Below are 23305 nucleotides of genomic sequence, written 5' to 3'. Positions count from 1 at the left end.
ATTTCTTCTAAATTTGCATTTAGTACTTTACTATTCTGGGCTCGGTTCAATTAGAGAGTAGATGGAGATTCTATTAGTATAGAATATTGTACATGTTCTTTAGGTTCACTTATTCGATCCACAAGCAAAATGCGCTAAGAAATTTATCGACTAGACACTTAAGAAAGAGAGATCTTTACTAGTGTTGGTGAAGCACCTGAAGTTTTCATCCCTTGTTGAATAATAGAGAAGCAATGAGAGCTCTTAAACGTTATCAAACCATAAATGCAGATAGTATGAGCTTCATCTCTCTCACGCCTCATTCTTGTTGTTATCTTGGACACCCTGAAATTACCAAAGGATTGTCTTTGTAAGAAGCAACCAGATAAAGCTTGCATGTGAAGTCCAAACATAGAGAGATCTTCACATTCTAAAAATTCATTGGTTTAATAATCATCGGAATATAACTTCTGCTCCGTCACGAAAATGAAATATCAAATAGATATTTCACAAATTTCGGTATTAAGTATTAACTGCGGAAATATTTTTAAAAATCTAATCCACTTAATTATTCTAGTGTTTGCTAACAAATTCGATTAAAAGTCAAAACGTTACCTCTCTAGTGCGTTGTAGTGCTTCTCCGTCTACGATTGTTTCGGCCGAAAGGGTTCATGAACCACTTTGGCTTGTAGGAAAGCAATATGTATCCAATCTTCAAACCAAATACAATACCAGGTATGAATCCTATTGAAGCGGCTATCCAACTAATCACTTCTTCTTTGTCTTCTTCCTCTGATTCCGGCGTTTCATATTGTTGATGCGATGGTAGCGTGTGAATATCTCTGCAAACTTCGTCAAAAGAAGGGCCAAAAAGTCTAAGGTTTCCCTCGAAAGAAGAACAAGCCTGAGTTCGAAACTGAGTGCCCCCTGGAACTAGGCCTGTAAGCTTGTTATGAGAGAAGTTCATGTACGCAAGGAATGAGAGCTCCCCTAGCTCTTGTGGAATTTCTCCTGAAAGCTTATTTTGGGAAACATCCAACGACTCGAGAGCTTTCAGGTTCCCCATAGATGAAGGCATGCAGCCAGTGAAAGCATTGTTTTCCAAGTTAAGCACACGAAGCTCTTTCAATAGACCAATGGATTTTGGAATCTCTCCTTCAAATTTGTTTCCCGAAAAGTCGATTGCTGTTAAGATTTTAAGAATACGTACCAGCTCCAACTCTACACCTTTATTCATCAAAACCAATGAATATTGATAATAGCCATCTCCCATATACATTTCGTCAGACCCAACTTCATTTTTTCCAAGTGATAGCATAGCACTCCACTTCGCAAAGTACTCTGATGGCAAAGTTCCATCGAAGTGATTATGTGATATGTCAATGATTCGCAACTGAGGGAAGGAGGCTTGATGTATTGGTCCATGAAATGCATTGGATCGAAGGACAAGAACTTGTAGCTTTTGTAGAGAACCTATCCAGAACGGAAACGTGTCGTTAATTCTGTTGCTTTCCACGTCCAAAACTTCAAGAGTTGAGAAACGGTTCAAGGATCTTGGAAGCTTTCCCACAAGTTGGTTATGACCGACGTCAAGCGACCTTAGTCTCTCAAATATATCCTTTGGAAGACCTCCACTAAGATTATTCTTCCGAAGGTTCAGATCTAAAAGAGTACTATTGAGGTTTCCCAAACAATGAGGGATTGAACCGTTAAACTTGTTTCTAGATAAATCGAGTACGCTTAGAGAACGCAATGTGCAAATGAAAGAAGGAATCTTGCCCGTGAAGTTGTTGTTGGAGCCAAGCAAGTGAACCATAGATGGTTTCCGGACAGAGGATAGTCCTTGTTTCTTCTTTGATCTTTCGAAACCGTTGAAAGTGTTGTTAGAAAGATTCATGTAGACCAACTTTGGTAGAGTCCATAACCAGCTAGGAACTTGACCTTTGAGTTTGTTGTTGGAGATGTCTAAAAGCGTCATTTCATGTTGGTTTTTAAAGAGGTTCCCTAACTCTTGTGGAATTTCTCCTGAAAGCTTGTTTTGGGAAACGTCTAGCAACTCGAGAGCTTTCAGGTTACCCATAGATGAAGGCATGTGGCCAGTGAAAGCATTGTTTGACAAGTTGAGCACACGAAGCTCTTTCAATAGACCAATGGACTTTGGAATCTCTCCTTCAAATTTGTTTCTCGAAAAGTCGATTGCTGTGTAGATTTGAAGGATATGTACCAGCTCCAAATCTACACCTTTATTTATCAAAACCATTGAATTATAGTAACAGCGTGATTCATCTTTCATGTACTTTTGGGAAGGCTGATCTTCATCGGTCCCAAGTGATGACATAGCACTCCACTTCACAAAGTACTCTGACGATAAAGTTCCATCAAAGTGATTATGTGATATGTCGATAATTCGTAATCGAGGGAACGAGGCTTGATGTATAGGTCCATGGAATGCATTGGAGCGAAGCACAAGTACTTGTAGCTTTTGTAGAGAACCCAACCAGAACGGAAACGTGTCGTTGATTCTATTGCTTTCCATGTTCAGAACTTCGAGAGTAGAGAAACGATTCAAAGATCTTGGAAGCTTTCCCACAAGTTGGTTATGACCGACGTCAAGCGACCTTAGACTTTCAAATATATCCTTTGGAAGACTTCCACTAAGATTGTTCTGACGAAGGTTTAAAACTGAAAGATTACTCTTGAGATTTCCCAAACAATGAGGGATTGAACAACTAAAGTTGTTGGAAGATAAATCAAGAGCGCTTAGAGAACGCATTGCGCATATGAAAGAAGGAATCTTTCCCGTGAAGTTGTTGTTGGATCCAAGCAAGTACAATATAGATGGTTTCCGGACAGAGGATAGTCCTTGTTTCTTCTTTGATCTTTCGAAACCGTTGAAAGTGTTGTTAGAAAGATTCACGTAGACCAACTTTGGTAGAGTCCATAACCAGCTAGGAACTTGACCTTCGAGTTTGTTGTTGGAGATGTCTAGAAGCCTCATTTCATGTTGGGTTCTTGGGACCTCCGGAAACTCGGTGATATTAGGAGGAAGCGCGCCACTGAACTGGTTGTTGGAAATATCTAACTCTAACAAAAATGTCAAGTTCAATAGTACATTAGGAAAATTGCCACTAAGCATATTGCCACCAACAAATAAGGAGGTCAGCTGGTTTAGATTGCCATAAAAAGATGGGATTTCACCAACGAGATTGTTTTTAAAAAGGCAGAGTTCGGTGAGTTGAGAAAGGTTTCCAATCGAAGACGGGATTTGACCAGATAATTGATTGTAAAAAAGGTCGAGAAAGGTGAGATGAAAAAGGTTTCCAATGGAAGATGGAATCCGACCACTGAAATGATTTCCCGAAAGGATGAGATTGATAAGATGAGAATGGTTTCCAATGGAATCTGGGATTTGACCAGTAAGATCGTTAAATGAAAGGTCAAGAGTGGTTAGAAAATGAAGGTTTTGAAGACTGCTATTGGAATGAAATCGTCCATGGAGAAAACTGCAGCTAAGGTCTAGCTCGACCACTTCTCCGGACTTGGCATTGCACTTGATACCCTTCCAACTACAACAGTCACTGTTATTCCCCCATGACTCCATCTTCCGATGACTATCATTTGGACAATAACGATTAGGCTTCCCAATATGAAACTCGTTTTTGAAAGCGAGAAGTGCATCCCTTTGTTCGGGACGAGACAGAAGATGCCTAGTAGTAGGAGCAGCAAGAACGTCTTTGAAATAATAAATGAAAAAGAAAATAAAACAAAGAGTAACATGAATGATACTCTCCGAGTTCCATAAGCCTTTCATTTTAATTTTCTTGAATTATAAAAATAATGAAGAAAACCAGGGAAATGGTGAGATGGTAATAATAATATATTCTACTCCACAAGGATACATGGTTTCGTGCCCCCATCTCTCTTCTATACATGATAATAGTAATACAAACAAGAATAATAAATCGAACACAGCTTGACTGACCTCACATTTTAACTAGTCTTTCTACCAAGTGTTCTCCACGTTAAAATGCAAAGACTTAAAAAGAGTCTTTACATTTGAATATTCAAGTTCCACACATTTTTGTCTAACGTACATGAAACTTCAAAAGACAAGTTGTTTAGTTCCAACCAAATTCAAATGACCCAGCAAAAAATATCCAAATTCAAGGAGAGATTCAGATGGCTCATAAAGATTATATAGTCGTAGTGATTGACGATCGACACCGATTTTTTCACAAATTTCTCATAATATTACATGTTTTCTCAAATATAGACTATATAATCTTTATGAGACTTTTCTCAAATTTGTATTAATTTCGTAATATAAAAATTTGATTTAAACTCAACTAAATGATTGCTTTTGCCTTTCAGGGTAAAATATTGTTATTTACCAAACTTTCATCGTGTGTCAAGTTTTTATTGAATTAAATGGTTCTTTATTTTGTATATCTATCAACCAACAATGATAAAAAATTCAACTGCTTACCGAAGAGCGAGTTTTTTTTTTTTTTTTTTTTCTGTTGTGGTGTCAATTATGCCAATCACCTGGGTATGTTTTACTATACAGAATTCGATTTTAGAGCATCTCCAATGGTCCTCTATTTTTACCTCTATTATCACCTCTAAAATAGAGATTGTTATTTTTTTCTCTATTTATAGAAGATTTTTTCCTCTATTTATAGAGAAACCATATTTTCTTTTACAAAAGTTTCTCTATAAATAGAGGAAAAATAGCAATCTCTATTTTAGAGGTGAGAATAGAGGTGGATTGGAGTAAAACTCACCTCTATTATAGAGTTACTCTATTATAGAGGAAAAAATAAGGAAAACCATTAGAGATGGTCTAAGAAGTGGATATGTCACCTACTAAATATAAATACTACTTCGATTCCTAATAGTGTTTTCTGGAAAAGTTAAAATCCTAAAAAAAAAAGACGTGAAGAAAAAAGCTTCAGAAGAAATTTATTAGATTGATTTTAAAGAATAGATTCGACTCTAATTATGTTTAATTTTTTTTTTCTGATTAATCTTTTCTGGATGGACTGAACAAGATTTTTAACGGTGTCTTAAAAATCTATATTAACATTTTGAAGTACATTTTAGTTTATGCATTTTAAGTTTTAATTATTTCTTTTCTATATATGTGTCCAAAATTTAAAAAAAAAATAGAAAAATCAATCATTAAACTGTATACACTAAAAAATAAACAATCAGTTAATTAAATAATTATATATCAAACAAAACAATAATAATATTATTTTAAATAAATAAAAAAAATTATTCTGATTAATTATACATTATAAAAACAGTTATAATTCATAATTTTAGTGTTTTATCCAAATAAAATTATAATACTTTAAAAATAATTGTATCACCACTTAAATTTAAAAAATATTAAAAATTAAAAATATATAATTTTATTACTAAATTAAATACCGCTAAAATCAAACATCATTATAAATAAAATTAAATAATTGTGGTGTACCACATGTTAAATCATAGTAATGTAACAAAAAAAAGGTAATATAGTGACACGTCTGGTGTTTTAAGTGTTTTTTTTTTTGTTTTTGGCAACCTTCAAAATTGTGTTTTAAGTGTCTTTAAGATGTCTTTTATGTCTTTGTGCAGACATTTATTTCTCCTCTTTAGACATTTTTCTTTGTTCATTTATTGTATTTTGTTTAAAGGCCTTCAATAAAGTTGTCAGATGGAATTGCTCTAAGGATAAGGATTGTTTCAAGATGGTAACATGGGAGCAGTTTCTTCGTCGATGGTCCTAATTCTTGGGAGGATGAGAATATTTCCTGGGACTTTGAGGAAAGAAGTAAAGCTAAATCTCCTTGTGGATCCTCCTATGTTTCCACCACTATGCGAGATGTGATTGATGACATCGGACGTATGGATCATTTCAAGATGGAAATCGGATCTTCCACCTTCGTAGATATATTGACTGAGGTAAGTTTAGGTCCTCCATTGTTCTCCGAACTATATATAAAAAAAAAACATAATCGCTTTGATTGGTGAACACATGTACGGCTTTGAATTTTTAAATCACGAAAATGTTACCAAAAATTTTATTTTATTAAAATTTTTATTCTGTACACTTCTTTCAACGTTACCAATGGGACCCAGCAGTTTTGGTTATGACACACACGTTTCTTTATGTTTTGAATAACCAGTAAATTCTAAATCAAAACTTAGATACATCTCAAATTTTGTAGAAAGCCAAGCTTTTGAGCCAATATAAAATGCGTCAATATAGTCCACGATAAGAATGCAATGAATGAGATTTGCTCTATAAACCATCACAATAATATTAATTTTATTTATTGTTTTTGAATGATAAATTTAATTAAATCAATTAATCAAACAGTTTTACAAGGGAATAAGAGTAACACTGAAATGTTTACAGTATAATGATCAAATTAATATTTTACAAATATCCAAAAAAAGAAAAGAGCTTTGAATTGGAAATCTCATCATCGGAATAGACAAACTCAGAGACCGGACCTGAACGGCACTTTTGTAGCCGGAAGCCATCTTCCTCCGTCGATGAAAGGTTTCACCGTAAACCTATTAGCTTCCTTGGTACTAAGAAACCTCAACCCCTTCCACTTAACCCTATTCCTCGTTGACGAACCAGCGCCGTTATTCTTATACTCACCGTAAAATATAGTATCCGGAGCAGAATCTCCGGTCCAAGGCAACCAACCTTTCCGGTCAACAAAACCGTGTAAGAACGAATCCATTATCACAGTCGTCGAGAAATTCTTCCATGGTCGACCTAAAAACGTTTTGACTTCGGTTAGGTCACCGAGCGGAGAGATGTTACAACGGTGAATTGAGATTCCTGTGTTCATGTTTGGATCATTACGTCCCTGAGCCGTGATTGTGATTTGTTGTCCTTTCATTGGCCGGCGAGGGAGGATCCGGCAGTTTTGGAGAACTGCAGCTGAGTTACCGAAGATGAAGTCGACTGTTCCAATGATGGTGCAGTCACGGTAGAATTGGCGTTGTGCATGCACGTAGAGCGTGTCTTGGTATGCGTTCATTGTGCAACGGTAAAAGGCAGCGAGATCTGCACTTACCATTAGAGCTACGGCTTGGTGTTTGGCTGGACCGGCTGTGTTGATGAAGCCCATGTCTCTTGCCATGAACCCTTTTCCAAACACAGCTGCACAATACAGAACAGAGTAAAAAAAACAGAGCATAAAACATACCAACTATGACATGAGCCACTTTCTTGGATGATAAGTAATGATATTGTGTTGTTTGAACTTTACCGAATGTTGCGGTCTTAAAAGTGGGAGTTCCATCAATGACATTGAGTCTACCAGAGACAATACTCTTGCTCTCTCCATCTCCGACCACCACAACGTTCCACATCTTCTTCTCCACCTTCACATTCTCAAAATAAACTCCTTTCCTCACATATATAATCGTCCTTTTCTCACTCTTCTCAGGCACATCCTCTAAAGCTCTATTTATCGTTCTGTACTTCCCCGAACCATCCTTCGCCACCACGATATGCGCCACTTTCCTCAAGTCCGTGCTCTGCAACAATCTCCTGCTGACGTGGAAGTCCACCTCCACGTCAGTGGTTGTCAACAGACGCCTTCGGAGTGTGAACGATTCAGCGATCTTTCCGAGCCATGTGATGATCGCTAAGGCGTTACTCGTCATCTCTGTTGAGTTCTTGAGATGACTTTCTCCGAACGGCTTCATATCTGGAGCCAACGTATCCACGCACGTCTCTTGGTACGTCTCGGCCGAGCTCAGCCATGTACGGAGGTCATCGACCAGCTCAGGTACCGTTACGTCACCGTTTGATGATGACGTTAACGTGTTGTTGAGGTTATCTATCGTTAGGTCAAGAAGCTCAGCGCATGCATCCATGGCGATGTTGCTCTTTTCATCGTTGGAGGAAGAGAATGCGTTGAGAGCTTTTGAAACTTCGGCGATTGTGATTTTGACTGCGAATTTGAAGAGCTCTTCTGGATTGAGACTGCTCGCGTTTGGAGCTGATCGAAAGGTTTCCATACATTTGTCTTTGTGCAACGTAACGTCGCAAACGGCTTTAATGGATGCGGAGACTGAGTCTCCGTTGTTCTTGATCTCCACTGTCTCTGATGACTTCTTATGAGCCATGGTTCCCAACACGGCTCCGATGACGATCACGGCCAGAACTACTAGTGATACAGCGATGATTGCGATTCTCTTTCTCGTCTTACGACGAGCTTCCAGCATTACGTGTTCACGCTCATCGACTTTGCCGTAGGTGGAGGACATCCTCGTTTTTCCTCCGTCTCTCTTTTTCTCTTTTCTTTTGAGGTTTCGTGCTAGTTATATTAATTTGGAGATGTTGGAGAGTCATATAAATACATAGAAAAAGACATTATAATTTGAATAGACGTAACCAACTTACGTGCGAGGCACAAAGGGAAGTTTAGCTTAAAAATACCAAAGGATGTATTAAATATATATCTCTACAAGTGCTTCTCATGTTTTATGTAGTATATATATAAGCATGTCGGCGTGAAACATTCTTGTTTAAGATTGGCCACTATAGCACTATGTTTTCGGTTGGTATTTAGGTTTTAAATTTGTATATATATAAAAACATTATAATATCCAAGTGTGTATCTTTACAAATTTGTATGGGTTTGGCGATTTTTTTTAATCTTTTAGTTTACAAAAATTAATTGGAAGTATATTTAAGTTTATGTTATGCTTTTAATTTGTGTTCAATTTATTGTTCTTTTTCTTTGGGGTTATTATTTCACGTACCCATGGTCTTTTTTTTGTTCGTTCATATATGTGAGGACCGTCTACCACAAGCAATAGTCAACAAATCAATTATTACTTATAAAATCGTATAAATGTAACCAATGAAAAATAATAATTCCACAAATGCATTTCGTTTTGAATGAATGCATTTTGTTTTTAGACATAGATGTACTTGTTTCGTTAGTATTAAAAACTATAAATCTGTTCAAATCAACAGTTTGACATTACAATATTTATTGGGATTATATTGTCAACTTTGGATGGTTAATTATTTTGATACATAGCTGTAAAGAATATTTTTATTAAAAGAAGAAATTAATCGATTCATTTGTTTTCCCCCTGACATTGTCAGCAGATGTTTTCTCCTGCTCCTGTTATAGAACTTTTCTAATCTTGTTTTGAGCAATAATGCCAAATACATGTACCTCTAATTTTAATATCTCCATAAGCCAGAATATATATATATATATATATATATATATATATAAAATCAAATTCTTCTCTAATTTAATTAATCTCCCAGGTTTATAAAATACAAGATATCACATTGCTAAAATGTAGTATTTAAATTAGAGGATTTGATGTGTGTGTGTTGTTGCTTAATAAAAAGACTGATTTACATGAAAATTAGCATAAACTTTAATCAAAGCCTTTTTAGCGAAGGGATAAACTAAAAAGGCTGGATATAATTAGACGTGTTACCAAACAGCACCCAATTTGGTCATCTTCCTCTTTCCACGGTTACTCCCACATCACGCACTCACTCACTCTGCCCGCTTCTTCGTCTCCATTTCAGATACTCACACGAAACAATCTTAGCATTCTCAGATCTTCATCTGGGAAGAAAGCTTCGCGGCGATGTCTTGGCCTACGGATTCCGAGGTTATTTTCTTCATTTTTTTCTTTCTTCTCTATCTACGCACGAATCTGCTTGTTATCGTCTACGAAATTTTGGTTAAATCGGTGGCAATATCCTCAGTTGGGTTAAATTTTAGTAGCGACGGAGATGATTCTCTCTTGGTAGTACATTTTCGCGGCGGGTGTCAAATCGGACTTGTGATCGAACATTTTGCTATTTTAGTCTTTGTGTGTGTGTGTGTGGAGAGAGCTCAATGTGAATTGCCGCGAGTGTTTGTTTTCTTGTGTGTTGGGTATTTTTGGAATCTGACTCTGGTGTTAATCTTACGAGATCGTTCGTTTTTGTTTTGCAGTTAATTTCCATAAAGGAGGCAGTGTCACAGATGACTGGAAGAGATATAGGAGAAGTTCGAGTGGTGGTCTCACCTTATCGTATATGTCCTTTAGGAGCTCACATTGATCATCAGGTTGGTTTGTGATGAACAGCGATTTAATCACGGTTTTGATCAATCTTTAGAGTTCTCTGATTCATACGCTTTCCTTCTAAATGTGAATCATCTTTGGTATTGGTAGGGTGGAACTGTATCAGCTATGAAGATTAATAAAGGGATCCTTCTTGGTTTTGTCCCATCAGGCGATACTAAGGTTTGTATTACTTATTATGATTCTTATGTGTGTTTGGTATGCTTGAATTCTTGCACAAATAAGCACCATTCTAATTTTTTTTGATGACTTCCCCGTTGATGGTATAATGAAATTCTCATAAATTAGCATTTGATATGCTGGACTCGGTTCAATTTGGGAGTAGATGGAAATTCTAGTAGTGTAGAATATTGTGTCCTGGTCTCTCTTTGTTTATCACCTGACCTGAGGTAGCATTAATGAATTGGAAAATTTTCAAAATGAATGTGGTATGTAGGCTTGAGATTGAGATATATTTCTGAGTTGGGAAAATTCCTTCTGTCTGTGTGTTTCACTCGAGCCTTGAAGTCTTTGTACCATTTATTCTCTTTCTAATATATATGCAGGTCCAGCTGCGTTCTGCACAATTTGAAGGAGAAGTATGTTTCAGGTATGTATATGTTTCAGGATTTCTCATCTTGTCATTAGTGTTTTCAAACTTCTGTGTCCATCGTCAGACATGCATTAGCTGGTTACTAAGCCACATATTATTGAGACAGTCTGCATCTTGGGTATTTTGGCAGTATTTCGATCTTGCAAGCAAACCATTATATGTATGTAGATTAAGTCTTAGACATTTATCAGATTCAACCTTTTTGTTTTGCGCATCTTTCTCTAGAATTCATTGGAAATTGAGGACCCTTAGCGCTGTAAGGGAAACAAAGTATCAGTGACTCAGTGTTGAGCTTGCAAATTTTTTCTAGTTTCTGTTTCATGCACTTTTATTATTTTAGCTTCTCGGGTTTTTGAATTATAGTGTAGATGAAATCCAGCACCCAATAGGCCTAGCAGACAAGAATGATGCAAGTACCCCATCGCCATCGAAGGAAAAAAGCATTTGGGGCACTTATGCCAGAGGAGCGGTTTATGCATTACAGACCAGCAAAAAGAATCTCGAACAGGTAACAAACTCAAGTTTCGTTTTCTTGATATTGCTATAGCTAAAGTTGAACAATAAAGGGGAATGAGGTTAGCCTGCACATTTGCCGTGTGATCTTCTGGTGTTCCACGTTTACCCTTATTTGGTTGCCATACCTGATCTTTTAGGCCATGCTTCCCCATAATAGTTGACATAATTGATAATTGTATTTTAAGCAAAAGGTATATTAATGTGTTTCTAAGTAATTTTTTTGATCTTTGAAGGGCATTGTTGGTTACCTCAGTGGCTCGAATGGACTAGATAGTTCTGGGCTTAGCTCATCAGCTGCTGTAAGTAACTAAATCCCACCAGGTTTTGTACAGCAGGAGTATCTCCGGAAAGAGAACTTTTCCTGTCCTTTACCAGTAACTAAACGCTTTTAGCATATGAGGAATGATGTTTACTTCTTATTTTTTGGAAAATGAATCTTGTATATTATTTTATGATCGCCAGAAATGTGACAGGTTGGTGTGGCGTACCTGCTAGCTTTAGAGAATGCAAACGAATTGACTGTATCCCCGACAGAGAATATTGAATATGACAGGTAAATACAATTTTCCCTCTAATGCAACTAAAAAGCTCATCTGTATTGTTTCATAAGCAGTTGCCTTTTTAGTGCTGCAAATTGGTTGATATACATGTGCTTTATTTTGTTTCTGCAGACTTATTGAGAACGGGTATCTGGGTCTGAAGAATGGAATACTGGATCAATCAGCTATTTTGCTTTCGAGTTATGGGTGTCTAACATACATGGACTGCAAGGTAAAATTTTCTTGATTTGTGCAAAATAAGCAAGAAGCTTGCTCATGTGGTAAAACCAGGACTGTTCTATTGCGCAAGTTCCCATGGGAAGCCTGAGATATTTTTGATTTCTAAACTAAAATTCTGATTCGCGATCAAATGAGATAGACAACGTTCTCAGATCTCACAAGAAAACAAGTGTTTAATCTTTTCATTTCTTCAATTTTTATATATTTCAATGCTGAGTTCCTACTAAAAGGATTATGAATGGTTAGAATCAGGAGGCTCATAAAGAAGTACTTCCTAACCAGCCATAGATATGGAAACATGAATGTTGCTTGCTTACCTTTATATCCATCCAGAAACTGTCATCTCAGAAAATCTGTTTAAGATATGCAGACTATGAACCACGAGCTTGTACAGGCTCCTGAACTGGAGAAACCGTTCAGGATATTGTTAGCATTCTCAGGCTTGAGGCAGGCATTGACCACCAACCCAGGATATAATCTGCGTGTTTCTGAGTGTCGAGAGGCTGCAAAGGTTCTTTTGACGTATGTGCAAATCTGCTCAATTCACATATTTATCTACATATTCACTTCTTTTGACGTGGAAATGCTGCAAAGTCCATTTCTCTCTATTCATATTTCTGCATCACAAGATTAACAACCTTCCCTTGATTTGTGTTCTCTTCAGTGCATCTGGGAACAGTGAGCTGGAACCTACCTTGTGCAATGGTAAAAAAACTTTTGAGTGTGGAATTTATGTCTCTTATTAGTTGCATGCTGATAAGATTTTTCTCTATTGCCATGCCTGTAACTGTCCCACTGAATAGTTGAGCATGCGGTCTACGAAGCTCACAAGGTATGAAAACAATATTCTCAAGCTTGTGGTATAGCAGATTCCACCTAAATCATCCCTATATAAATATGTAATGCAATCATACTTGTTCGTGCAGCATGAGCTGAAACCGGTTTTAGCTAGAAGAGCAGAGCATTATTTCTCCGAAAACATGCGGGTTATCAAAGGCAAATGCTCTTGAATTCTTACAGAAGTTTCTTTACATGCAGAAATGAATCATTAACCTCTTTATGATGCTATACGGATTTGTTTGAATGATTGTGATTTGTTATTCTTAATATTTCAGGACGAGAAGCCTGGGCTGCAGGTAATCTTGAAGAATTTGGAAAGCTAATTTCAGCATCCGGCTTGAGTTCTATTGAGAATTACGAATGCGGTACACTCTTTTTCCTTCTTCTCTCCCATAATGCAACATATCCTAAAGTGATAACATACCACAAGTGTCCTTTCACAGACATGATTCTCTCTCTATCTCTCATCATTTTGGTTTGAAATTCTGCGAGTTTTGTTGAAGGTGCGGAGCCACTGATACAGCTATACAAGATTCTCCGGAAGGCTCCTGGTGTATATGGTGCTCGGTTCAGTGGTGCAGGTTTCAGGGGATGTTGTGTCGCCTTTGTAGATGCAGAGACAGCAGAGGCAGCTGCTTCATATGTGAAGGATGAATATGAAAAGGCCCAACCCGAGTTTGCTAAGAATCTGAATGGAGGAAAACCTGTTCTCATCTGTGAAGCAGGTGACGCTGCTCGTGTTCTTCTCTGATCAAAACCGGAGTTTTGGTTTATATCCGATATGCCATTCAAACTCGGATCTTTGTCCCTTAATACTCTCATGCTTTATTGATTCTTGTTTGTTCATCTCTTTTTGATTCTCTCTCTGGTCTCTCGGCTCGGAGGTATACATGAGAGATTTTGCAAAGTTTGTAAAATTGGTGCATCTCTTGACATTTTTTTTTTTTTTTTGTTACGAAGAGTTTGTTTGACAATACATAATGTAAATCTACTCTACCGTTTTGAACTAAATTGGACAATCACAAACTTTGGGGTAAACTAAAATGTTTTCTAATTCATCATTTTAAGTGTTTTCAGTAATAAAACAAAAATCTGTGATTGAGAAATAAAACTAACAGATGTCACAAAATGACATAGATGTTTTATGTTTGGACAGAAAGCCCCCTCCGCCCAAAGTCTTGATCTTGAAATTGGCGCCTGGGAAAATCCTCCGGTGTGGCTCACTCTCTAGGGTTTTAGCTTTCTAATCATATCACTTGTAAAAATCCCTAAAACCCTTTTTGGGGCATGACTCCATTATTATGCCATTCCACTGCATCAATCCCTAATCCCAACTCTCTCATGTCTCTCTCTTCCACTCTCCGTCTCTCTTCCTCCTTCCTTCGCCGCTCCTTCTACCGATTCCCCCTCACCGACCCATTATGCCGTCTCCGCCGCACTGAACCCTCCGCCGTCCGTTTCTTCTCCTCCCGTAATCCCCGGTCCGGCAAGTTCGTCGTCGGTGCTGCTAAGCGCGCCGATGAGCAGCTCAAGGCTGAGTCTGGGTCTAACAATGGCGGTTTGGTGGTTTCCGATGACGATTCTCGTATTGTTCCTTTTGAGCTTCACAAGGAAGCTACTGAGTCGTACATGTCGTATGCGCTATCTGTTTTGCTTGGACGCGCTTTGCCTGATGTTAGAGATGGTCTGAAACCAGTTCATCGGAGAATTCTGTTGAGTGACTTCGTTCCGCTTAAAGCTACTTCATTTTTTAAAAAAAGCTTATTCAGTGATTTTGTTCGTCTCTGAAGTTCGATTGTTTATCTTCTAGCTTTGCTATGCATGAATTGGGGATGTCATCTAAAAAACCATACAAGAAATGTGCAAGAGTTGTTGGAGAGGTAAGTATTGATTTTTCGACATGTTTTCTCCTTCCATTTTCCTTAGAATTCCTTATTCTGAAGAACTATTGTGCTTTTGGATTCTGTAAATTTTCAGGTTCTTGGTAAATTTCATCCGCATGGAGATACGGCTGTTTATGATTCTCTTGTTAGGATGGCTCAGGTAATTTAAGCAACTACTAATGTCTCAGTCCATGTTCATGTAGTTTCAGTCTTCAGATAATGTTTCCCTTTTCAGGCATGACTTGATTCTTCCCAAAGTTGTTACGTTTTTTCATCTTAATGCATTCATTTTTCTCATCTTGGTTCTTTGCAGAGTTTCTCTTTGAGATGTCCACTTATCCAAGGCCATGGAAATTTTGGCTCAATAGATGCAGATCCTCCTGCAGCTATGCGTTACACTGAATGCAGACTTGATGTGAGTGCCTTTCACCTTGCTTTGTCCTCAAATTGATAATTGTTTTCCATGCAATTCACTTTTTCGTTCGAGGATCCTTTTGTTTCAATTGGTTCCTTTTTCATTGGCTGTCTATATTCTATACTGTTTCTTTCATCTCTACTTTTTCTCTTGTCTTCAGATGAACATGTATTTTTACTAGTGTCTTTCAGCTTATTGTTCCTATTTGTTTCTACAGCCACTGGCAGAAGCAGTATTATTGTCTGATCTGGACCAAGATACGGTAACCTCACTGTTGACTTATTGCCAAGTTTACCGATGCTCAACTAGATGGTCCTTAACCTCTTTTGTTTTGCAGGTTGATTTTGTGGCCAATTTTGATAACTCGCAAAAAGAACCAGCAGTGTTGCCTGCTCGTCTTCCTGCTTTGTTGTTGAATGGAGCTTCTGGAATCGCGGTATAATAATCAAACAAATCTTGAATTTGAATTCCTTAGTTTTGTTCTAGGCTTCTTTAATTAATCTCATGAGTTTTTTTCTTTTTCTGCTGTATAAGATATTATATGCAATTGAATCTTGATCATTTCACATTGTTTAGGTTGGCATGGCAACAAATATTCCCCCTCATAATCTTGGGGAGTTGGTAGACGTGCTTTGCGCTTTAATCCATAATCCAGAAGCAACGGTATCAATCATTTCCTCTTTGCTTTTCTGTGACTGTCAATATTGTGGGTCTTTACGTGAAAACTTCTCTGCTTTAGAAGTAGACAATTCATAAGATGTTGTTTCCACTTTCTTCTTTGACTGGCCAGCTGCAAGAACTGCTGGAATACATGCCTGCACCTGACTTTCCAACTGGAGGAATAATAATGGGAAACCTTGGGTAACTCTTTGCTTTCCAGTTTCTCCTCCTTTGCTATTTTTTTTGTGAGTAGGCAGTACTTGATTTGGTAAATTCTCGTATATGAGCATGGCATGCTATCTATAGGATCAAATAGAAGGACATACTTCTGAAGTTTTAAACTTCTATTTATGGAAATGGAAAAACATTTTTTGTTTTGTTTAGATCTATGACGAACAGATTCCAGAAGCTGTACCTATAGGTACCTACAAAATGAGTGAAGAGGATGGTCCAGTAAATAGTTTTCCTTTATTTGTCTGTCTTATGCATTCTTTTCAATTATCATGTATTTCTGAGTTTTTATGTTTTGGAAAGCTTACATGTTGTGTAGTTCATTTACTCATCCAAAATTATTTTCAAGTTTGTTGAATACATTTATTAAAAAAAATAAAAATAGTTTGCATATGCCTTTTGTAATGTCGGATCCTTATAATTGTATATTGTGTTGATGCGCTGTCAAGGGTTTTGGATGCTTACCGAACTGGCCGAGGGCGTGTTGTAGTTAGAGGAAAAGCTGAAGTTGAATTGCTGGATGCAAAGACAAAGCGGAATGCAGTTATTATCACAGAGGTGATCAGTTTAGTTCTTTTCAGATTAATGTACAGATCTCCAAGGAGGAGGCTTTCAAAAAGTTTATTAGCAGTTTTTATTGGTAAAAAATAGTCGAGTAATGCCTTGATTGTGAATTTATTGCAGATTCCTTACCAGACAAATAAAGCTACGCTTGTCCAGAAGATTGCCGAACTTGTTGAAAATAAGGTACAACTAAACTTGCAACATCTAATGTTTATTTTTGCTTCACTTACCAATATGTACTTATTTTATTCACATGTGTGTTACATCTAGTATTTCACTTTCCTTAGATGCTTGCGAAGTCTGTTTTTCATCTATTGATGTTAGGTGTTTGTTAATTTCAGACGCTAGAGGGCATAAGTGACATACGTGACGAGAGTGATCGTAATGGGATGCGTGTGGTTATTGAGGTATTGCACTGCTTTCTCTGCACTTCGATGTATCATGTATTAGTCTGCTTTAAATTTTCGTATCGGAAGGTAATGATTTTGACATAATATCCAAATACTTAATCCAAATACTTCTGTATAGCTCAAACGAGGAGGAGATCCTGCACTTGTGCTAAATAATCTTTACCGGCATACTGCCCTTCAATCAAGCTTTAGCTGCAACATGGTTGGGTGAGTTGCTTTGAAGTAACATTTTATTTTGCATGTTGTGCCCAAGACATCATAGTTGTGGAAGAAACATAGAATGAAATCCACATTTGTTATCTCGAGAAACTATTGCAGTTTCTGTATAAAAATTCAACAACAAAGTCTTTCAGTTCGGCAATATTTTGGAACACTACTAGATATCCCTTCTAGAAACCTTAAGGATAAGGATCGTTATCAACTAGAATTCTGGATTTAAGATGGGTATAGTTGAATGCATTAACCAACAGCTTCTCTTATATTTCAGTAATGAAATTAATTATTAGGAGATATATATGGGTGGGTCATGGAATAGGGTAGTATCATAGAAATTCTTGTATTTCTTGATAGAATGGGCATTACGAAAGAAACTTGGGGGTTTCCCAGGATGACTCGTTGAAACTCTTCTAATGAGTATGTGAAGCTTCTAATGATCATAACTGGATTGTGATATTACGTATTTTACAGTATATGTGATGGAGAACCCAAGCTAATGGGTTTGAAAGATTTACTTCAGGTAACTACTTGTCTTTGTAATATCATTTATCTACATATCCCACTAGGAGTAATAGAAAAGTGAAGATCAGAGATAGAATGTCTAGTTCATTACTACTGCAATCACAAATTTATGTTTCTTGCTTGTGTAGGCCTTTATAGACTTCAGATGTTCTGTTGTTGAAAGGCGTGCAAGATTCAAGCTTTCTCATGCCCAACAGCGAAAGCATATTATTGAGGTGTGTTTAGAAATGTTTGACTTTCTTAAATTAGCGCATGAAGACCATTATCTCACTATGTAAAGCTTTTCTTCTAATATCTTCACTGTATATATGCTTAGGGTATTGTGGTTGGACTTGACAATATGGATCAAGTAATTCAACTCATCAAAAGCGCCTCAAGTCATTCGTCTGCTGCTGCTGCTTTACAAAGCGGTGAGTTCTATTTTACTTTGAGAATATACTCTATTTGACACTTTTGGACTGCATATGATAGGTTGATGTGTAAACAAAATTCTGAAAAGTGAGCGAGAACTGGGAGGTGAAAAGTAATAGTGAGAAAAGTAAACTAGTGCCAATTTTTCTTAGGTGGACTGGTAGACTTAGTCTAGGATCCGCACTACCAAAAGAATACATCTTGTGGTACAATTGTCCATAATTATATTTGACGAGCATAATATATTTCTTGTCTTTTTATGTGGAAGTGCTGGAGTCTCGTTCATTGTAAGATTTGACGTTTATGATAAAGTTTTTTTAGGGATGTATGATTGTTAAGTCCCTATTGTAAGGGAAAATACCATAGATAAAAATTAACATATTCAAACATTTACGTATGTAGAATATGGTCTTTCTGAGAAACAAGCTGATGCTATACTGGAGATAAGTCTTCGAAGGCTAACTGCTCTTGAGGTGCTTTCTTATCCTCTCTAAGTTCATTTTATGAAACTTGAAAGCCTGAAAATGCTCTAACTAGATTATCCCTTCATATGTATGCAGCGGAAAAAGTTTACTGATGAGAGTAGTTCACTGACAGAGCAAATTACAAAGTTGGAGTCGCTATTATCAACCCGAACAAATATCTTAAAGGTGACGTACTCACTTTTTTTGTTATCTATTACTGTACTTTTTGCTGAAGATATTAGAACACGTAGACGCTGTTAAAATGATCGATGCCGCAGTATATATACTCTAATTTTGTAATATTGATTGTTTGAGTCCACTGAGGTTCAAACTCTTGTCCATGTATAACGATGTGGTAAAATGATTCTAATGCTTCTTCCATTTCTTGTTTGCTAATATGGCCCCCTCTGTTTACTCAAGAAACAGTAATTGGTGCTTTTTTTAATATATTTGTAAAGCTGCTTACTGTACATATATGTTGCTGTTCTGGGACAATGTTAGGAAAATTGCTGATACATGATGATATTCTTGTAACCACAATATAGTTCTTTGCTTCGTTTGCTTCGTTTTCATGTTACTTACTACTTTCTTTCCTTCGTTTTTTATAGTTAATCGAACAAGAAGCAATAGAGCTGAAGGACAGATTCTCAAGTCCCAGGCGTTCAATGTTGGAAGATTCTGACAGTGGTGATCTGGAAGATATAGATGTTATTCCAAATGAAGAGATGCTGATGGTTTGTTGCATACTTAAACCCATAAAGTTTCTCAACTCTGAGAACTTTGTTGTTTGTTTTGTAACTCTTGATTTCTGGATGATTATAGGCTATCAGCGAAAAGGGTTATGTGAAGAGGATGAAGCCTGATACATTCAATCTTCAGCATCGTGGAACGATTGGCAAATCTGTTGGGAAACTGAGAGTTGATGATGCAATGTCTGATTTTCTTGTTTGTAATGCACATGACCATGTCCTCTTCTTCAGGTATGTTTAACGGAAACCGACTTTGTGTTTGCCATACACATGGATTTTGTTTTTCTGCCTTGTTGTGTAATTTATTGCTTCTACTTGTTCTTACATTCAGCGACCGGGGCATAGTTTACTCGACCCGTGCGTATAAAATTCCAGAATGCTCCCGCAATGCAGCTGGCACACCTTTGGTTCAGGTAATTTACATATTGTATATCTATGTAATCCTTCTGCAACGTCGAAAAAAATATTACAATTCGATGAAGGCTAATGTTTCGCTGTTTTCATGTGACTTGGGGAAACAGATATTATCCATGTCGGAAGGTGAAAGAGTAACCTCCATCGTTCCGGTTAGTGAGTTTGCTGAAGACCGCTATCTCCTGATGCTTACAGTGAATGGCTGCATCAAGAAAGTATCTTTGAAACTATTCTCAGGAATACGCTCAACTGGAATCATAGCAATTCAATTGGTTTGTCCCTTTTCCTCTAGTCTAATTTTGGGTACAGTCTTCCTAACAAGGTTATTCTAAGATAATTATTTGTCTTTAGAATTCTGGTGATGAATTGAAATGGGTTCGTTGTTGCTCAAGCGATGATCTTGTGGCCATGGCGTCCCAAAATGGAATGGTCGTCTTGAGTACATGTGATGGTGTAAGTTGTGGTTCTCGATTCTTTTTCCAAGTAAAGGTTTGTTACATGAGCAAACTCTAATGACTGTTGTGTACTAGGTTCGTACACTGAGCAGAAATACAAAAGGAGTGACTGCCATGAGACTTAGGAAAGAGGATAAGATGGCGAGCATGGACATCATACCTGCATCTCTGCGGAAAGATATGGAAGAGAAGTCGAAAGATATTTCAACTGTGTACGTTTTTCTTAAGTTATATCTGCTGAAATTTGCTCTAGAAACTTCTCATCACTTTTAGTTAATGTTTAACTGTCTTCTTTACTTTGTTAACCCAAAACAAATGCAGGAAACAAACCACTGGTCCATGGCTATTATTCGTCTGTGAGAATGGCTACGGAAAGCGTGTTTGTCTGAGTAGCTTCAAGCGTTCGCGGTTGAACAGGGTTGGTTTAGTTGGATGCAAGGTATGATCTGGATTATTATCATCTTTTATTAGGTTTGTTTGCTAATTTATCTTTTTTCCTTTCATCTCAGTTTGCGGAAGATGATTGTTTGGCTGCTGTTTTCGTGGTTGGTTACTTCTTAGCTGGTAAATATACACTCTCCCAGATATAAGGATTTATATGTTCTGTATTTGCTGTTTATATAGAATCTCACCAATGGTTGTTTTTTTTTTTGCAGAGGATGGAGAGAGCGATGAGCAAGTAGTTCTGGTGAGTCAAAGCGGAACTGTGAACCGGATCAAAGTCAGGGATATCTCCATTCAGTCTCGTAGAGCGCGGTATATGTTTATTCCCTTCATTTGACAGACTTTCCTACTGTTTATGTTTATGTTTTCTCATTTGATTTTTACTTTCTCAGGGGAGTGATTCTTATGCGGCTAGATCATGCCGGAAAGATCCAATCTGCTTCTCTGATCTCTGCAGCTGATGAAGAAGATACAGAGGAAATTCCAAGTAATGGAATCGTCGAAGCCGTTAGCCTGTAAATTTTACAATCCAAACTCAACCAGTTTTTGTGACCATGATCAGCTCAGTACATAGCGTCTATGTGCTTTAGTCCTCTCTTCGTCTTTTTTGTTTTCCTATGTTACTAAACTAGGAGAAGAGAAAATCATTATCGAAGTTAGTTATTAACATTAATCAGTATCACATTCTCTTTGGTTTAATATCATACTTCAGAAAAGTTGAAACAAATAACTCTGGTTATGCTAAACCAACAGTTTTATCACTTTTGTTTTCTTGTTAGCCAAATCAAGAAAAATATTTTACAAGTGGTACAAAGACATAAGCACCAAAGCCCATGATCACAAGAGCAGCTGCGCCAACATTCACCAAAGATATGTCATACGTCCGGCTCTCGTCTTCACCCATTCCTCTTCCTCCTACTGTAGGAGGAGGATCCATGTTGGTCTTCGTCTGTCCTTCTTTGACTAGTAATGGACCGGTTCCTTCTTTGACTAGTAATGGACCGGTTTCTTGTTCGACAACTTCAGCATTATCCTTATGATCTCCTGTATCTTTGGCTGAAACGGTCTCCTCTATCTTCTTTTGCTCCACTATCTCTTGGATCTTTCCTTCACTTACTATATCTCCAACCTTCTCATTTTTCTCATCCTGCTTGTTTATCAAGCCATCATCAACATCCAGTTCGGTTCGTTCGTCTCCCTCTTTTGTTTTTAGCTCAGGCTCTGGTTGATTCGTTTTTTTCTCTGTTCTTGCCTCATCACCAACAACTGGTTTTGTATATTTCCTTTGTTCCTTTTGTCCCACGTTAATCTTTCCTCCCTCTTTCAGCTTCTGACCTATTTCACCATTTCCCTTCTTCTCAACAAGTTTAGCTTGTACCTTATTTCCCAAGCTAGCATCAACGGCCGGTGATTTACGTATAATCTCTTTCTCCTTCACCATTTGTCCAGTATTATTTTGACTTATATCAGCATCTTTCTTTACCTCACTTACTTCCTCTTCTATCGCACGTACCTTGGGTTTTAAGGTGCTAGTACCAAGGGCTGGTGAACGTTTAGCCTCTTCTTCCTTCAATTTCTGTCCAATCTTCTGCTGGCCCATTTGAGCAGCCTCCTTTCTCTCAACCACTTTATCTTCTTTCGCACCCTCCTTGCCCCTTACGTTAGGGATCGCTTCTCCTGCTTGAACTTTCGGTTCAGACTTCTCTCGACTGCCCGTTGGCACCTCTCTATTACTCTCAACCACTGACTTATACGTTTTGGGTTTTTCTTCATTCAACGTTGGAGTAGCTTTCTCTTGACTTGTCCCCGCTTGTTTCTCCTCGTTCAAAGGTTTCTTTCGTCCCAAGGTACTCCCATTAGGACTACTTTTCTCTTCATTAGACCTCTGTCCAATTTTCCCCTGATCGTGGACTGCTTTCTCCTTTTTGTCACCTTCCACGATCGCTGGAAACTCGATCGTCAAGAGTCCATGTGAGAAGGACGTGCTCCATTTAGTCATGTCACAGGTATCGGGGACACGGTAAGATTCATTGAAACGAGCCTTAGTCTGAGCAGAGAGCGGTCGCTGGCCTTGAATCTGGACAGTCCTCGTCCTCTCATCCCTCTTTATTACTATTTGATCACTATAAAAGCCTGTCCATTCCACACAACAAACAAGAAATTCATAAAGATTGTATCATTTAAACATTGAACTCAAAGACACAAAACACAAGAAATAAGAGATAAAAAAGACCAGGAAGATTGACGTAGAGGAAAATGGAAGATCCGGAGTTAGTCCATTGAGCTCTCGGTTTGAAACTGCTCACAGTCGGAGCCAGCGGTGGTGGGTGACGACCACCGACAGGCCTTGGTCTCTTGAATATCGCAGCCATGTAACAACAGTTTACTATGTCAGGAAAAAAAAATTGAAACTTTTAAGTAATAAACAGAACTAAATATGAAACATAGAAACATGGTGTTTGAATGTTGTATATAAGATACAGTTAGAAGGAATGGGAAGGTTTGGGTTTAGGATTGCTTTAGGGTATTGACTTTGTCTGTTTCTTCATCCCAAGGTCTCTCTCATATCATATGTAATGTGGTTTCTTCTACTTCAAGGAAAGAAGCTTTTTAAGGTTTAAGAAGATGCTAGC

General features: G+C 37.5%; 5 protein-coding genes across 5 annotated transcripts; 2 read left to right on the top strand and 3 right to left on the bottom strand.

The window, feature by feature from the left end:
- Window positions 1-598: 598 nt before the first annotated feature.
- Window positions 599-3790, bottom strand: LOC104764839 (receptor-like protein 43). The gene is made up of 2 exons (XM_087502138.1): window positions 3202-3790; window positions 599-2178 (listed from the first exon to the last, which is right to left on the bottom strand). The coding sequence occupies exons 1-2, from the start codon at window positions 3788-3790 to the stop codon at window positions 599-601; spliced, it is 2169 nt and encodes a 722-aa protein (XP_087358264.1).
- A 2659-nt stretch (window positions 3791-6449) lies between these two features.
- LOC104764786 (putative pectinesterase/pectinesterase inhibitor 24) lies at window positions 6450-8268 on the bottom strand. The gene is made up of 2 exons (XM_087503292.1): window positions 7263-8268; window positions 6450-7153 (listed from the first exon to the last, which is right to left on the bottom strand). The coding sequence occupies exons 1-2, from the start codon at window positions 8266-8268 to the stop codon at window positions 6477-6479; spliced, it is 1683 nt and encodes a 560-aa protein (XP_087359418.1). The 3' UTR covers window positions 6450-6476.
- Window positions 8269-9346: 1078 nt separating this feature from the next.
- Window positions 9347-13872, top strand: LOC104764785 (galacturonokinase). Its single transcript, XM_010488382.3, has 14 exons — window positions 9347-9648; window positions 9978-10091; window positions 10198-10269; window positions 10653-10696; window positions 11063-11207; window positions 11449-11514; window positions 11689-11768; window positions 11887-11986; window positions 12365-12516; window positions 12659-12699; window positions 12798-12826; window positions 12921-12990; window positions 13110-13199; window positions 13338-13872. The coding sequence occupies exons 1-14, from the start codon at window positions 9625-9627 to the stop codon at window positions 13583-13585; spliced, it is 1275 nt and encodes a 424-aa protein (XP_010486684.2). The 5' UTR covers window positions 9347-9624; the 3' UTR covers window positions 13586-13872.
- A 56-nt stretch (window positions 13873-13928) lies between these two features.
- Window positions 13929-21418, top strand: LOC104764783 (DNA gyrase subunit A, chloroplastic/mitochondrial). The gene is made up of 27 exons (XM_087503229.1): window positions 13929-14546; window positions 14645-14714; window positions 14812-14877; window positions 15031-15132; window positions 15350-15394; window positions 15470-15568; window positions 15709-15795; window positions 15923-15993; window positions 16473-16581; window positions 16708-16770; window positions 16929-16994; window positions 17116-17204; window positions 17685-17733; window positions 17864-17950; window positions 18052-18145; window positions 18549-18619; window positions 18707-18796; window positions 19219-19344; window positions 19433-19590; window positions 19691-19772; window positions 19881-20045; window positions 20125-20226; window positions 20304-20440; window positions 20550-20667; window positions 20738-20792; window positions 20885-20984; window positions 21065-21418. The coding sequence occupies exons 1-27, from the start codon at window positions 14122-14124 to the stop codon at window positions 21189-21191; spliced, it is 2853 nt and encodes a 950-aa protein (XP_087359355.1). The 5' UTR covers window positions 13929-14121; the 3' UTR covers window positions 21192-21418.
- LOC104770980 (uncharacterized) lies at window positions 21314-23118 on the bottom strand. The gene is made up of 2 exons (XM_010495481.2): window positions 22906-23118; window positions 21314-22805 (listed from the first exon to the last, which is right to left on the bottom strand). The coding sequence occupies exons 1-2, from the start codon at window positions 23042-23044 to the stop codon at window positions 21457-21459; spliced, it is 1488 nt and encodes a 495-aa protein (XP_010493783.2). The 5' UTR covers window positions 23045-23118; the 3' UTR covers window positions 21314-21456.
- Window positions 23119-23305: the final 187 nt, after the last annotated feature.

The sequence above is a fragment of the Camelina sativa genome, chromosome 19 (genome assembly GCF_030686135.1).
Source record: "Camelina sativa cultivar CO46 ecotype springtype chromosome 19, ASM3068613v1".
NCBI classification, from domain to species: domain Eukaryota; kingdom Viridiplantae; phylum Streptophyta; class Magnoliopsida; order Brassicales; family Brassicaceae; genus Camelina; species Camelina sativa.
Note: the sequence above shows the minus strand (reverse complement) of the source record. Positions and strands in the feature narration are given on the sequence as shown.

Coding starts and splice junctions, on each gene's coding strand:
- LOC104764839 (XM_087502138.1), bottom strand. CDS start 3,790: ATGAAAGGCTTATGGAACTCGGAGAGTATCATTCATGTTACTCTTTGT. Junction 2,179..3,201: donor TTCTCAACTCACCGAACTCT/GCCTTTTTAAAA, acceptor AAATCTACACAG/CAATCGACTTTTCGAGAAAC.
- LOC104764786 (XM_087503292.1), bottom strand. CDS start 8,268: ATGTCCTCCACCTACGGCAAAGTCGATGAGCGTGAACACGTAATGCTG. Junction 7,154..7,262: donor TTTTAAGACCGCAACATTCG/GTAAAGTTCAAA, acceptor TGTATTGTGCAG/CTGTGTTTGGAAAAGGGTTC.
- LOC104764785 (XM_010488382.3), top strand. CDS start 9,625: ATGTCTTGGCCTACGGATTCCGAG. Junction 11,208..11,448: donor GCAAAAAGAATCTCGAACAG/GTAACAAACTCA, acceptor TGATCTTTGAAG/GGCATTGTTGGTTACCTCAG. Junction 12,517..12,658: donor GCTGCAAAGGTTCTTTTGAC/GTATGTGCAAAT, acceptor TGTTCTCTTCAG/TGCATCTGGGAACAGTGAGC.
- LOC104764783 (XM_087503229.1), top strand. CDS start 14,122: ATGACTCCATTATTATGCCATTCCACTGCATCAATCCCTAATCCCAAC. Junction 17,205..17,684: donor TTTAGCTGCAACATGGTTGG/GTGAGTTGCTTT, acceptor CGTATTTTACAG/TATATGTGATGGAGAACCCA. Junction 18,146..18,548: donor TGCTGCTGCTTTACAAAGCG/GTGAGTTCTATT, acceptor TTACGTATGTAG/AATATGGTCTTTCTGAGAAA.
- LOC104770980 (XM_010495481.2), bottom strand. CDS start 23,044: ATGGCTGCGATATTCAAGAGACCAAGGCCTGTCGGTGGTCGTCACCCA. Junction 22,806..22,905: donor CCTCTACGTCAATCTTCCTG/GTCTTTTTTATC, acceptor TGGAATGGACAG/GCTTTTATAGTGATCAAATA.